At 40.3% G+C, this 16,382-nt stretch overlaps 1 protein-coding gene across 1 annotated transcript; it reads right to left on the bottom strand.

Annotated features, from left to right (window-relative positions):
- Positions 1–14,846: 14,846 nt before the first annotated feature.
- Positions 14,847–16,382, bottom strand: prmt6 (protein arginine methyltransferase 6). The gene has a single exon (XM_012875658.3). The coding sequence runs from the start codon at positions 16,250–16,252 to the stop codon at positions 15,197–15,199; it is 1,056 nt and encodes a 351-aa protein (XP_012731112.2). The 5' UTR covers positions 16,253–16,382; the 3' UTR covers positions 14,847–15,196.

Genomic DNA, 16,382 nt, shown 5'->3' with positions numbered 1-16,382 from the left:
GAAAAAGCTTGCCCGATGTTCACCCGTGTACGACTCCTCTCTCTGTCCAGAGCCCTTTTCCTCTTTCTTGCCTGCTCAGACATGGGCTTTCGCTGTTTTCTCGCTGGTTCCACCATAATAACTGCACAAATCTAGCAACGAGCATGCCTTTCACTGGGGGCGTGTAGCAGTTCTCGCCGTAAAGCAAGACCGACTCTCGCGATGCACACGAGACTACTGAGCCTGTGGGTGCTGGCCGAGGGCTCCTGCAATTGCAAGTACGGTATTAAATCTACTTAGATTTTAGAAAATTAAATGTATTAGGTACTGATTTACATTGTGAATTTCTGTGAGAAAATGCTGCGGCATTGTTGTGCTTAACAAAGGAATGGTATTGCAATAGAGCTCAAATTATTATCCTCTGGAGAATCCGTCAAAGGAGCTATAATGTGTAGACAGATAGCAAGACTGGTGAAAGAGAGCGAAACATTGAACAGCTGGATTCTAAGACAGAAAAGTGATTTCTCGTTCTTGTTAAAAGATGACTCCAAAGAGTTTGAGTCTCAAAAAGAAAAGTCCCTCTCATTGAGGCCAATGGTGTCTAAATCCAGGCATTGGAGACCGGTGGTCCTGCCTGTCATACGTTTGTTGGAGTTGGTCACTCTTGGTCCATCAAACCAGGGATTGCCACAATTGTTTTTGAGTTTTCTTTATGTTTCCGTTTTTTTTTTTTCTTTTAAGAATTATTAATTCTCTAGTTGCTGCAATTTTAGTTTGTACATTTTTATGTTTGGTTAATTTTGGTCTTGAGTTCCTTAAACATTTTATATCATTTCTCTTAGATTTATTTTCATGTTCTTCTCTGTTCAGTTCCTGTTCATTACACTCCTCTCTTCCTCTGTCTTCATTATCAGTTCCTCACCCCTATACCTGATTAGCCACACCTGTAGCCCATGTCATTCACCTCACCTCTCCTCAGTATAAACGCTTGCTAGCTTTCTTAGTTCTTTGCTGGCATCTTCCATTGATTTCAGGCTCCCTGTTGCTCCGTTGCGCTGCCTAATTTTTCCATTGTTCTTCATCATGGTTTGTTACTGTGTTAAATCCTCACTTTTATCATGTAACTCCCAAGCACAAGTCTGTGCTTTCGTCCTGCTTAAGCATTAGGAAATACCCATTCATCCATTACCTCTAGCCACTTATCCATGCAGGGTTGGGGTTGCCTATATTAGCGGTTATTGGGGGTGAAAGGTGGGGTACAACAGGTACAGGTCGCGAGTCCATCACAGATTCAACACAGAGACACACAGGAGACCAATTAACCAATTAAAATCAGGTTTTTGGACTGCGGCAGGAAGCCGGATTACCTGGAGAGAACCTACGCATGCACAGGGAGAAACTCCCTCTACAGACTCCATGCAGAAAGACCCCCCCAGCCTGGACTCGAGCCCACGCTGCAAGGCAACTATGCTATCAACGGCACAAACACGACAGGGATTTATGTGTGAATCTTTGAAATCTTTCTTTTTTTTTTTTTTGGTAAGGGTTGGCTGAAGATAATAATTTAGGTTTAAGTACATTATATCTTGGTGCCAATGTCCTGTTAAACCACGCCAGTGGAGATTGGATGTGTTTAGTGTTCAACAAAATCCATAAAGTAAATCAGTGCCCAAGTCAGGATTTCATTAATACATAAACTTAGCCATGTGGTTTTAAAAGTTGTAAACCTAACCAAACAGCAGTTAGCCCAGAGACTTATCTAGCTCTAAAAGCTACTTCTGCTGACAGTGCCATAAAATGCTGTGAGACAGTATTAGCAGAATTTGATGATAGGCTGAGGAGGCAATTTACTGATGTAAATCAGATACATTGGAGCTGTAGGACATCTAAACCCTTCATCTCGGCTAAATATGTCAGGTTATCCCTCAAGAACAAACCAGGTAAAGCTAGTTACAGAGTCATGTTTTATTTCTCCTAAATCTAAAGTAGACTGTATTGCTTAAGATATGAAATTCCTTTATTGTCCCAAAATGGGGAAATTTGAGTGTGACAGTGGCAAAGACAGACAATTACACACAATTTATTTTAGTGACAAAAAACAAGCTAAAGTTACTTCAAAAGCAGAAATTCCAAAATTAAAAGTAAAAATAAATATTGCAAATTATAGATAGTATGGCATACTCAGGTAAAAAAGATGAAATATTCAAGTTAGACAGTGAAAATACTCCAGTCTATTTGCAGAGTTTGAGATAGCATGCAATATGGAAGATAGTACAGCGGCATCTGGAAGTGGCTAAGGTGTGTGCAAGTGTACCTTAGCGTCTGAGAGACAGTGGTAATGATTCATGATCAGGTCTGAACTGGTGCAACCATTGGCATGTTTGATTTTGTTGTGAGCTGCAGAGATTATAAAGTCTAACAATAGCTGGGAGGAACGACCACAAGTCTACAAAGCTCTGGATCCACCGTCTGTACTCTGACTCTTCCTTATCTGTAATGAGACCTACTATGGCAGAGTCATGAGAGAACCTCTGAAAGGTGGCAACCTAGTGAGCTGATGGAGAAGTCTGCAGTGTAGAGGGTGAACAGAAACGGTGCCAGCACAGTTCCCTGCAGTGCTACTTTACTGTAAATCAACCTATCAGAGACACAGCCCTGTGGCCTCACATACTGTGGCTGACCAGTGAGGTAATCTGGTATCCACTGGGAGAGGTGGTGGTTCACTTCTGACCGCTCCAGCTTCTCCTTCAGAAGTCGTGGTTGGATGGTGTTGAAAGCACTGGAGAAATCAAAGAACGTGATCCTCACGATGCTCCCAGGTTTCTCCAGGTGGGGTCAGAACTCAGTGCAGCAAGTAATAGTAATAATTGAACATTAATGATCTTACAATGGAGAAATTCACTTCTGCATCTTAATCCATCCCCTTGGGGAGCCGGGTGCTGCCACTGTGTGTTGCCTGGGGAGCAATCGGGGAGGTCAAGGGTCTTGCTCAGGAAGCCAGAGTGCAGGCTGTGGGGATCAAACCGGGTACTTGCAACCTTCTCAGAGCGCAAGCGCACTGCTCTAACCACTAGGCCACCATCCCCCACTCCCCCCCCCCCCCATTTTTTTTTTTTACATGACAGCATCATCCACCTCGATGCCAGGCTAGTAGGCTAACTGAAGTGGATCCAGCCAAGACCTTGACAGGTGGCGAAGATGGTTGAAGGTCAACCTCTTACTAGTATTCATCAGGGGTGATGTTAGTGCTTCCGGCTTGTACTTGCTGATGTCTTTGGGGTATTTGGTCCTAGGCACTGTAACCACACAGGAGGATTTTCACTGCTGAAGATAATAGCTGAGGACCAAGAGAGTTGCAGTTTTGGTTAGAAGAACAGGATGATCTTGTCAAGGATGAGGGTGCTTGCAGCATATTAGACTCAGTTGAAGGGGGTGGGGGTGTCCTGGCAGGTCAAACCTCAGAAATTGCTAATTCGGTTTATTCACCTATGGCCTGAGCGTTCGTTTTGTGACTTGAGATTGTTTTAAGGCTTTTTCAGACATCACTGATGCTGTTGTCCTGCAGCTGGACCTCCATTTCCTTCCTGTGGATGTTTTTTTCCTTCTCTGATCTTCCTTCTCAGTCTTTTCTGTACATCTCTCAACTCTTTTTTATTTCCTGACCTGAAAGCCCTCTTCTTCTCCATCAGCAATTATTTATCTCAGGGTTTATCCAGGGCTTGCTGTTAGAGAAGCAGCTAACCTCCATAAGGGGCCCAGTAGAGTCCACAGAGAACCTAGAGTAGAATTTAATGTCTGAACTCAACCAGATAAACGTATTGCCTGAACCCAACCAAGCAGATTTCAATGCCTGACCCAAGCCAGTTAACTGAACCTAATCAGACACATTTTCATATTTGAACCTCATCAAGTAAATATCATTCCCTGGACAAAACCAGGCAGATTTTAATGACTAAATCTAAATAAACAATAGCCAAAAGCGCTAGTAAATATTGAGTGTGTGATGTTTAACATTTAAAAAGCTTAGTCAACAAACATCTCCTTCATCCGAACACACACTTTTTTTCAGCTGCAAAAGCCAACAGTCTCTTGTTCTCCCTATGAGAGTTTATTGAATCCTATGATATATTCCATATTTCTTTTTGTGTCAGTACAATACTTTGACTTTAGATCTGTTATATTCCATCCAACTATCCATTGTCTTATGCTTATCCGCTAATCTCAGTTTAACTAAATCTATTAAATTAAGTAGCAGAGATCATTTTGAATGCATGCCACATTTGGACTACAGTAAATGCATGTTGAACTGTAGTATTTTATAGAGTAGGCAAAACAACAAATTTGACTGTTTAAGATTTCAACCTTCAGTCAAAGGTGACATTTTCTGTAGAAGAGGGTTTTGTGAGTCAGTCATAGTTCGACTTCGCAGTTCAACGCAGAAAGGCTGAATCAGGTCATTCCCGTCACCCTTCTGCACCTGCTCTCTTTGGACTTTAAGTCAAAGGTTTATCAGGTTCTTTTCAGCCTGCCACTGATGCGCAGCTTCAATCTGCTGCTTACAGACCTTTGCTGCTCATCCAATCCTGTGCCGTGTCCTAAACCCATAACCCACCTCACCTAAATTGAAATATAATATTAAGTTATAAAACAATACCTGAGAAGAATTACATGGAGGTATAATCCAAAAAGTGCATGATTGAAAATGGATTAGTGGGGGGGAGGACGTGGCCACACAGTTTGGTGGATTTGTACTTTCGCTCACAGGCTCAGACCCTTCTGCCTCGGGCTGATTGTGAATCGGGGCCATCCCGTTCAGATTTACGTGCCACGTCGAGCGATTTGGGATTTACTTTCTTAACAGGCGCCATCCAGATCCGTCCTTGTTGTGCTGTGTGTGTGTGTGTGTGTGTGTCCGTCCATGGAGTCACGCCTCAGTGCTTTCAGCTGGATGCACGTCTGATAGGCAGCGGCTTCCTCGGCTGAGCTTCTCAGCTCAGGGCCAGGATAAATACTGTGGCTGTTTCTCATTTAAATAAGTGTACGCTTCTATTATTCTCGAGGAACAAATACACAGGGACAAACAGCACACTTGTGTGCTGTTATTTTGGGGTTGAGGAGTGGCCGCAGGGGTCAGTTCCTGATGCTAACGATCATGATGACAAATGGTGTGGTCTGCTGCTCCCCTAGATTAGCTTTTGTCAATAATATATTGCTAATTTGTCCTCACAGGATATGCTGACAGAAATATCGGTTACTGTAACTGACGGTGGGAACTGAATCCTATCGCCTAATTTGTGGCGTTATTAGCTTGCGAGGATGAATGAGAGGCCACGATTAGATTGTGTTCGCAACCAGAGTCCCGTCAGCTATCAGCGGCAATTGATTTCTAAAAGAGCTAGAAGCAATAGGAATAGCTAAATACAGAACATTTCTTAAAGATTTGGAACACCCTGTAAAGATATAACGAGCCCAAAATTATTCATACCCCAAATAGATTTAGGTTTAAAATATTGTTTACATTTTTACCAACATGTTTCTTCTGACTGGAGGTAATATTATTGGGTTGTTTTAGTCGGTGAAGCCAAACTCCTGACTTGAATCCGATTAGAAATATGCCCAGGTCTCCTTTTACACTTTTTCTTTGTATTTTGAGAGATGTCTGTCTCATTTCCCATCAGAAACAGACATTTTGGTTGAAAGAAAACAATTTAAAATGTAAGTTTGCAAGAGGAACAAGAAAAATGTTGGGCTTCGCTGTATTGATATTCTACTCTGAAAAATGTTCAAGGGATCAATACAAGCTTCCAGTAATGCCTTCTATAGCTTCCAATAGCATCTTTTGAAATTCAGAAGAATTTCCCAAAAATGTTTGCGTTTCCTAAAAAGCAATTGCTTTTAAAAATTGTGGACTCAGGAAGGATGAGAAAAGCCCTATATAGTAAATGTCTTTTGGCTTCTTAAAAATTGCTTTGATATGTTGTTCGATATGTTTTCTTAAAATCAATGCTGTTGAATTTGCAGTGAAACCAAAACCTAACCTAAAACTCCTCGAAGCAACTGTAAACCAGCAAATAACTTGGACGTCACAAGTCAGATCCAAGAATAGAGTCCATTTATGTCGTAAAGGTAGTTCATAAGCAAAATATCCTCTTTATACATTTCACAGGATAAAGGAATCGGATTCATAGCGAGTTATAAAGAATCATGTTCAAATAAAATTCTGATCAATTCAGTTAATTCCAGTAGACTTCAATCAAATATATTCAGATCTATTTAAATACATTTTCTTCAGTGGAAATTATAGTAAAATAATTTGAATATGTAATGCTAAGTTGCCAAAAGGTATCCATATGCTTGGTGCGAGGCATTGGCTTTGCAGTACTCCTTCATCCTGAGCAAGCGCTTGGCGAGAGTGGAGAGGAACCCTTCCCTTTGAACTGAAAGAATTATCATCATAAATACAGTTTTTTACATCTAAAATAATGAATTGTTGCTTATTGCTCCTTCAATTAAAAATAATCCATACATTTAGAACAAATCAAAAGTCAGAATTAATTATAATAAGCTCTCCATGCCTTTCAGTTTAATTTTTGTAACTAAAATTAGGCCTTCAGCATTGGTGGTATGATACCAAATCTGCTGTAAACACCAATAATTTCAGGCAGAAAAAAAAGAAGAAAAATCCTCAGTATGGGTGCCAAATCCTAACTTTTTAACAATGAATCATTCACATAGCTAATAAAAAATGTCTACATTTTATATACAAATAAAAAGATATGAAGATCATTTGTAACTGATCCAGATTGCTTTTCATTCATATTCTAAAACAGAAAGATTGTAAACCCAAGAAGCCCAAAGAGAGCATTCTTTGTTGCACCTCCTTCCGTTTAAGTTCTCTAGTTCCCCAGCTGTCCAGTGAACAATGAGTGTTGAAATCAGTTAGATTAAGCACATAGTCTATTGATTGGCCCTTAAATTGCTGGGTGATACAACACAAATAATCCCATTTCAAGTACCAACACCTTTTTCTAATGGTTTCCAAATTATTTCAGGCAGGAATGGATCACAATTAGTTTAGAATCTACCAGAGGAGAGTGGCCATGCATGCGAGAGTGGGATTGTCCATTTGACGGTGGCTGCCTGTGCTGCATTTGACATTTCCATTCTCTGGACATCTTCCTTTGTCCTGCCTGCAGATGCTGTTCTCTGTGACTATACGGAGCCGGTGCAGGTATACAATAGGCCGATTGTGGCTACATAACTTTATTTGAGTGGAAAGTGAAAGAGTCAGTCTTGCACAACAAATGATATAAAATGATTTACATGTCTTTCTAATTTCAGAGGAAACTGTTTTTTAAACCTCTGTTCTGAATTCAGATAACGCTGAACTAGAATAGCCCGGATTTCAGTCCATTTATCCATTCTCTACTGAGTGCCGCAGATCCAGGAGGGGAACACAGACAGTTTTACATCCTCCAGCTCATTTGAGAGAATCTAAAGGCGTTCTCATGCCAGTATGCAACTCCAAGAAACAAAAAACAATAAAACAAAACAAGTATTCATATATTTTCTAAAAGTCCACACAGCACATGCCAACTAAACATTCATACTCCCCTCAGTCCCTCATAAACTCTGTAAAGTAACAATTCGGTCCATTTTTCCACAGCCAGGACCGACGCCGTGGTTCAGCAATCAGTCAGAGCCTCTTTTCCAACACCCTTGAGTATTTCCCCAGAGAGGCTGAGAGGTGGGATGACTATGTAGTTAAATCTTCACTTAAATTTGAGCAATAAAAGGACATGCTGTATATTCAACAGGAACTGTGTTGCACTACAGAAATCTGCCTTCAGTTTCCATCCTCTCATCATCCATACAAGAGTAGAGGGAGAAAGACAGAAAAACCACAGAGAATATCTCAGTGAAAGAAATTTCAGATCCTATAACCAATCTTGCTTTCTTTTTTTAATGTATATTCATTTATGTGAGCACTTAAACAGTAATGGCATGGCTGAAGAGCTTCAGTCATGTTTCAGAGCCCATCATTGTCATGTTTGGTTCAGGTCTGACTCTAGTTCAAGCACAATTATGGACACAGTATGACAGTTTTTACAAATTTATTGAATATAATGAACAAGGGAATGGATCTTCTGGGCTCCCAGTGTACTTCTGGTTGGACACTGAGGAGGAAGGGTAAGCGCTATTGTTTTGGCAATGAAACGATGTATAACGGATTGTCTGGTAGATGAGGATCCTTACTGTTATTCATGGACGTTGGAATCCAGGAGTAGGTGAGCAGAGCCACTGAAGCAGAGTTTGGCAGGTGGTGGAGGACCATGGTTTGATCATTGTGACTTTGTTATCCTCCTTTTGGGCTAGGCATGCAGTGAACTGGATGGCATTGGAAGGTGGACAGGCAGGCGAGTTGAGGTATGTTGCAGCGCAGTGGGAATGGCTGGTACCAGAAGGACAACCAGAGGAAGAGTGAGCAGATCAACAGAGGAGATCTTGAGAAGTCTTCTCCAAAAGTCAACGGAGCAAGGAAGCACAGCACTGGAGTGTGAGGACTTGAGAAATGCATGGACTGGTGTCCTAGAAAAAGATGGATGAATTTGAATTAGAACCCGATAGTAAGAGTAACGCAAGGAGATTGGCCCAATTATTACGCCAGGTAAGCATACGATCTGGCATCTGCCTTGTGGTATCTGTTCTTTTCTATGCCTCCTCCAATTAAAGCAGGTTGTTTCTCCACCATTTCTGCACTATGCCGGGGACGGGTGTAAGCAGTATACTCAAGAGTAATTGACACAACTAACAACTAGTCAGAGCCAGACATTCCTGCTGACTAAGTGGTTTGTCTCTGCAAATGGCAGTAGGACCACAGAGGAGCTTTTTATTTTATTTTTTTCACAAATTATCTCTCTCATATTTTACTGTGAGGACAAAGTGACAGTTTTAAATCTCAGTGCTGCATTGCATACAGTTGATCTTCTGTTAAGACTTGAACATGCTGTAGGAATGAAGGAAACAATACTAGGCTGTTTTGAAATTTTATTGCTTCGACAAATTCCAGTTTGTTCATGTAAATGGTAAATCTGTTTCACACTCCAGGGTTACTTGTTGAGTACCACAGGGTGCTTGGTCCAGTTCCCTTTACTATATATACACATACAGATTATATATATATCCCCGCCTCTCGCCCAATGAATGCTGGAGATAGGCACAAGCAACCCCCGCGACAAACATGAGGGATTAAGTGGGTCAGAAAATAGATGGATGGATGTATATATATATATATATATATATATATATATATATATATATATATATATATATATATATATATATATATATATATATAAATAAAATTGTCAGATAGCATGGGATGGATGAATATCCATCATTACGCTGATGAAATTCTGTTTTATTTATCTCTAAATCCTAAATAAGCAGTTAGGTAGGTCACAGGCTTGTCTTGAAGACGAAAAATATGGCTGACTTTTAATTTTAAATTTAAATAAGAGAGAAGTTGTATTTGGACCAGAGCCTCTTTAAAAGAAATGTCTTAACCTTGGTGTGGTCTTTGACTAAGATTTGTCATTAAAAACCCAAGGTAAACATGTATATATGCCCTTTATCTCTTGCCTGTGCAATATTGTCAAAATTAGAAATATCCTATTCAAGAGTGGTGCAGAAAAAATTGTTCATGCATTTGTTACCTCAAGGCAGGACTATTGTAATTCTTTACTATTGGGACGTCATAAAAAATTCAGGTAAAGCCTCCAGCTTATCCAAAACGCTACAGTGAGAGTTCTGAAGTGTGTTAAAAGGAGATATTTCTCCTTTTTTAGCTTCTCTTAGCTGGCTCCCTGTTAAATCTAGAATACAATTTAAAATGCCACTTCTTACAAATAAAGCCCTAAGTAATGACGCTCCATATCAGAGATGTGATTGTTTCAAGTGTTCCCAAAATACCACTTTATCCCCAAACTGCAGGTTTACTGATGGCCTCTTGAGTTTCTAAAAGTAAAATGGGAGATGATCAGTAGCTCCTGTGGAAGGTTGTTCCTCTTGAGTTGCCACAGGAAGTACAGTCTCTGCTTCCGAACAGCGTGTGTGTGTTCCTGTACTAGCAGCTGAGCTAGACCATGTTTTGTTCATTTTACCGGTAAAATTAGGACTTTGATGTAAAGTGAGGACCTTTTGTTGGTCCTCACTTTTATTCTGGGCTAGGAGTTAGGTTTAGCACTAAGGTGTCAACTAGGTTTGGGTTAGGGTTGTGTATAAACTGGTAAAGGTTAGGGTTAGACCATTGAAAGGCTCAAAGATGAATGGAAGTATGTGGAAGACAGGGCACAGTCCTCATAATGCACATTAAACACCGATGAGTGTGTGTGTGTGTGTGTGTGTTTTCACAGTATGAGGCACAATACAAAGGATTTTTGCAAAGTTAACAGCTTGATGAAATCAACAGTCCAATGTCTACAATGGCTACATGCAGGTTCAGGAGGAGAAATTACTGTTTCACACCGTAAACCGGTGAAAAAAATTATTTCCTCCCCCCCAATTTGCATAGTAAACTGAACATGGCTACATTTGATGTGTTTTATGACTAGGATTGGACTGAAATGTATATCATTACTTTGAAACAAAAAATATTTCACCTGGGTTGAATCAAATATTTTGGTCTGCATATACAGGTACATGTCTGCTCTGATAATGAGCTCATATTGCAGGCAGGCGTGCTGAAGAATAGATGCTTTTAAAAATTGCAGGAGACTGGACCTTGAAGACTGGAGTTTGCGATTACTGCTTTAAACACTCTCTCAGTCTGGGTCAGTAGGCGACACAATCACGGGAAAGACTGCTGACTGGACAGATGTCCAGAAGACGGTCATCAACAGTGTCGTATGGATTTTTAATTAATGTAGGCCACAGCTTATACTTTTTTGTAATGTTTGCTTTAACTTACATTTACAACTGGGTACCTTAGTTTTGCACTTAACTTCAGAGCTGTTCTACTATTGTTTACTGTCTTAATTATAAAAGTACTTGAAGTACATTCTACCCCCCCTCCCCCCGCACATAATTTTAGCTTGTAAAGCATACTTTTTTATTTATAGACAACTGTAGCCTGCTAATGTCCATCAATTTCCAAGTTCTGAAACATCTAGTTTGTTTAATTATTCTTGTATTATAAACATTGAGAATGATAATACTCAGTGCTAAATAAACATATTGAAACTGGTGGGTGTCTTGACTCTTTACTTGTCGCACCACGCACACACTATAATGGTACAGATTAGTGTACAATATTTCAGATATTTAGTCCATTTAATTTACTAAGAATTCAGTTTTTTAGTATTTGACAATTGAACTTTGTAGTATTTAAAGTTCCAATAACAGAAAAATCATCCAGAGTCATTGTCATTTTAAAAAGTAGCTGCATAGTTACTTTACCTAGTAACTAGTTCCTTTAACAGTGTAGTAAATGAGTTACTAACTCTTAATGTTTGAGAGAAGTTATCAGTAAATATAACTCTTTACTTTTTTGATAACTTGCCCAATAGTGTAATTAGAAACATCCTTCTAATGTTATTTTAACAAACTGAAAGTTGGGTTGGATTAAATTTTAGAGAAACATTGACATCTAACATTTCAATCAACATCCTAGGAAATGTGAATTCCAACCTTCTTAAATATGGATTCAGATGTCAGGACAAGAAAAAAAAAACGGGGGGAAAAATTAATCATTGTTTAATATTTGAATATGAACGACTTCTTCCCAATAAAACAGACATTTTCCTTCCTTGAGAAGGGAAGGAAAACATCCCTGAATACATTCACAATAGACCTGATAACAGCGAAACAAAGAAACTGTATTTCCGTTGATAATGGCTGTCAGCTCATAACCTGATGATTAGAAAATTGAAAACAAGGGTCAACAGTTTCCAGCACATCTGTTTACGACCTTAGCCACGGTACTGTTTATTTTTTTTTATGTTTTCAGGAGTTTTTAGAGGCAATACAGGCTATTTAAAAAGTGCAACCTGGCTTTAAGTCAGCGTTCATACTGTCTGCTACTGTTACAACGTGTTGTCCTTCCTTCGACCTGCGAGTAACACAATATTCCATAAGAACAAAATAATAATGCACCTACAGAAATAGCTGAACACTGTTTGATCCAACATTACAGTTATGATCACTTTTTTCCCAGCAGTAGGTAAACTGAGATTTTTGTCCAGAGGATTCACTTCTAGTCTTAACACATTGTTGGAGTTTTAGTTATATGGTAAAAAATGTTTTTGGAACAAAGTTGTCATTTTACCTATTTGAATAAGAACACGACTATATTAGAATAAAATACTTATTTGCTTATCAAAATACAAATTATGAACTTCAAAAATGTCCTGCATTTTTTCTTTCCTTGGAACATAAAAGACAAACATTGAACTAATTTAGGTAATATTCAACTTGAAGATTACACAGAAGTAATGTTGTTCATTTTCTAAAATCAAACTAACGGGAGTGCCTGGAGAAAAAATGTCATACTCCTAGAACTTGTTTCAGATCTGGTCCAATTACAGTAATAGAAACCGATAATATTGTTTGGGATTTCATGTGACAGACAAGCAACATGTGGAGGACAGGTGATTTTCAAAGGAATTTACAAATCTGAAAAGTGGTTTGTGTTCAGCCCCCTTTTACACTGAAACACCTAAATAAAATCCAGTGCCGGCAATTGCCCTCAGATGTCACCCTAACTAAGTCAAGTTTACGACATGACCAATTAGGTAACCTTACAAGTCAGACCAGAAGATCACTAATAATTGAAGTCACCAATAGGCTCACAGCAACATTGGGGGGGTTGCAGAGATCCACAGCTCAGGTGGGAGAAGCAGTGAACAGGACAACTAATATACAATCACAGTCAAAACTGTGACAGGATGAGAGACAGCCACAAGAAAGAATGCTCCAAGTTTGCCACACAAAAATGTAAATAACCTGGAAAACTGGTGGAGGGAAGTGATCTGATTCAAGGAGACCCATATATAACATTTTCACTGTTATATTGTATTGTATTGTATGTTATTGTATTTCATTATTAAAATTAAGATTTACAGGAATTTGCTAATTAACTGTGCAAAACTTTATATTATAATCCTCATTGTTTAACTGTTAGAATTTGATGCAGCAAGTTTAAATTTTTACTTAATGCTTGAGCTCGGTTTGTTCATGAATACGTCTCAGCAAATTCTAAAGAATTACTTTTTGTTCAGCCAGTTAAGCTTAGCCCCTCCCCCAGATCCCACAGAGTCAGTACTGAATTTAGTAGTGGGGATGTTCTGAACAGGAAAAGTGGTCTCAAAATTGTTAAGAGTCTGCAAAAGGCAAGAGACTGGGGCAGAGGCGTTATAGTTTGACACTAACCCTAAACATAGCCAAGGCTACTATTAATTTGTTTAGATCAAACATGTGTTTGTTAGAAAGGCCCAGTGAAAGTCCAGACCTAAATGCGGTTAAGAATCTGTGGCCAGACTTTGACAACAGCTGTACAGGGCCGCTCTCCGTCCAGTCTCACTGACCTTGGGCTGTACGACCTCTCTACGCGTAGGATGGTGGAGACACACCACAACAGACAAAACGAGATGGAAATAAGCTTGTCAGAAACTTTGCAGTTATGTCGCCATTGATTTTTCGCAATGACCTTTACATTTTTAACTCATCGGTAGCAGAATGAACCTGGTACGGTTATTACTCACAGAGAGAAGTCTGACACCTCGTGAGATGAAGCAAATCCATTATATATATATATTTAAGATGTTAGCGGTTTTTGAAAAATATTTTTAAATGTTTTTAGATCTCAAAAAATATAAAACTTTGAGGATAAGGTCAACTCAGTCTTTTCCATGCTAAGGAAAGAGCTTGGTTTAAAAAACATAAAGCATATATATTAAATGACCACACTAAAAATAAAAAAAAGGAATTGCTTGTACTATTCGATTAATTCTGTCGAAAATGAACGTATGCTTTCACTTGAAAGAAATTCCTTCAGAATCAACAAAATCATCCGATTTCACTATAATAAAACATTAGTCATTGATCAAACAAATATTTGAAACAAATGAAATGAAAACTTTCCTCATTTCATTTATAAAATAATGTATTCCAGGGACTTCTGCTTCTCAGTATACCAAATAGCTATTTCTGATGGTATATTAAATATTGCTAGTTTAGTTAAAACCCCTAAATGTATCCTCTGTGCCTTTTGATTTAAACTAATGTTAAATATTCCTTCACAAATTGTGAAAACTCCTATTTTGTTTGAACACATTACGTATCTTTTTGCCTCCCAAATGACCACAGAAGGCCCTGCTTCCAAAGTCATTATTCTTAAAGCGTGTTTCATCTTTGCAGTCTTACATCAAAAACAATTATACCTGGAGCTTACCTGAGGTATGATGAGAAGCAGAGTGAGAACAAAAACAGTTCTTCACTACACGTCAGTGTCCAGTTCGGTCAACCCCTTCACCAATTCACACTTCTATTTTCTACTCATACACAAACCATAATAGGCCTACCTAGCTTAGACATGTACGTAGAAGGAATGAAATGACAATGTGTGGGTACCAAATAACAGATTGGCCTCCCCATCTCTCACCCAGATCAACCCAAATTACCTCCTAAGAACTTACAAATGTTCGGTACGAAACATCCCACTGCAGACTTTGTAGGTTTTAATAACTGAGGGACAGACCATGATATATATAGAGCAGAAATATGCACGATCATGAAGGTCCCTAAAAAAAAAAAAAAACATTTTCAAAGGTGAAATTTACAGAAATGTATAAAATAAGATGACAAGTTTGCTTCTTCCAGCACCATTAGATCTTTATTAGGTTAAAATGAACATGAATATGTCAACATTGACAGTGTCACTGCTTAAATAAAATTGTAGCAAAAGCAGAATAATTAAAAATATATATTTAGTACTTCAGCCATATGAAATGAGGGTAGATCAGAAGGTAGAAGGTGATCTTTACTATAACTAAATGCAACAGTGAATGTTAAGGTTTCACCAGCTAAAGTTGCAGTCATAAATCCACTTCCGTATGGAACCAGTGAGTAGAGCTGGTAAATGTAACCTAGAATCAGGAGTATTTTGGGCACCAAAAGTGTTAACATGAATGAACTGTAGGAGGGAAATCGTTCAACCCCTCTATGGCTGAGGGTCAGAGGTCCAGTCCGGGATAGAAAACGTCTTGGATTGTCTTTTCTGCTCTCCTATAGTGTAGTCCACGTGGATGCAGATGTGTCTGGAGCTGTCCTCTGAGGGAAACATGCTAACCTCCCCGCTAATCTCCGTGTCCTGCACCACCTCCACGGGGGAGTCCAGGTACAGCACCGCCTGCTTCCAGTGGGTCTCCGGCTTGAACGGGGACGTGCACAGCGCGAGCGAGTGCGCTGTGTCCGGACAGGGGAAGGTGACCGTGAAGTAAACACAGAACGCGTTCACCGCAGCCGAGCCGAACGACTCGCACCTGAAGCGGCCCTTCACGCCGCGCACCTCCTCCGCCGTCACCGAGCGCAGGTCGAGCTCGGCGAAGCGGGCCGGGTGGGAGAGCACGTCCTCCACGGCCACGGTGCTCACCGTGACGTCCGAGTTCTTGATGCACCTCCGGGCGAAGTCGGACATGCAGGACATGTCGACGCCGTACTGGTCCTTGACGGTGTACCAGAAGTACAGGCGCTCCTCCGCCACCGGCTCGCTGATGGGAGTGATGTAGAGCTCGGCTCTGCTCGGCAGGATGAGTCCGCCGGCCTTCAGCCACCTGTCGCGCGCGTGCAGCACCGAGTTGAGCATGGACTCGTGCAGCAGAGCGTAGCCCATCCACTCGCTCACGATCACCTCCACCTTCTCGGGCAGCTCCACCGTCTCCACCGTGCCTCTGATGACCTCCACCACGTCGTCCACGTTGTTCCGCTTCACTATCTCCGCTGCCTGCTCGGCTATGGAGCAAGCCTCCACCGCGTAGACTTTCCTAGCGCCGGCCTGAGCGCAGAAGATGCTCAAAACGCCGGTTCCTGCCCCGACATCCAGCACCACTTTGCCCTTAATCGACTCGCTGTTCCGAAATATGGCCGTCCGGTAAGTGTTGGTCCGGACGTGGTCTGCGATCATCTCTTCGTGTATCGTCACATCGGAATAGCTATCGAAATAAAGCATGTCCTGTCGGGTTTTATCAAGTTTTCTCTTTTTCCCAGCGTGAGACATCCTGCTTCTACCGTCGCGTGTTGCTACGGGCTACTGTTTTTGTGGCGCTCTTCCGCGTTTTCCAATCTGGTTGTTGTAGTTTTTTGTTGCGCATGATGAGAGCGACCGGAGGTAATTTGGACTACAACTC

The sequence above is a fragment of the Fundulus heteroclitus genome, chromosome 21, assembly GCF_011125445.2.
Source record: "Fundulus heteroclitus isolate FHET01 chromosome 21, MU-UCD_Fhet_4.1, whole genome shotgun sequence".
NCBI lineage: Eukaryota > Metazoa > Chordata > Actinopteri > Cyprinodontiformes > Fundulidae > Fundulus > Fundulus heteroclitus.
The sequence above is the reverse complement of the archived record's forward strand: the minus strand, read 5'-3'. Positions and strand labels throughout refer to the sequence as shown.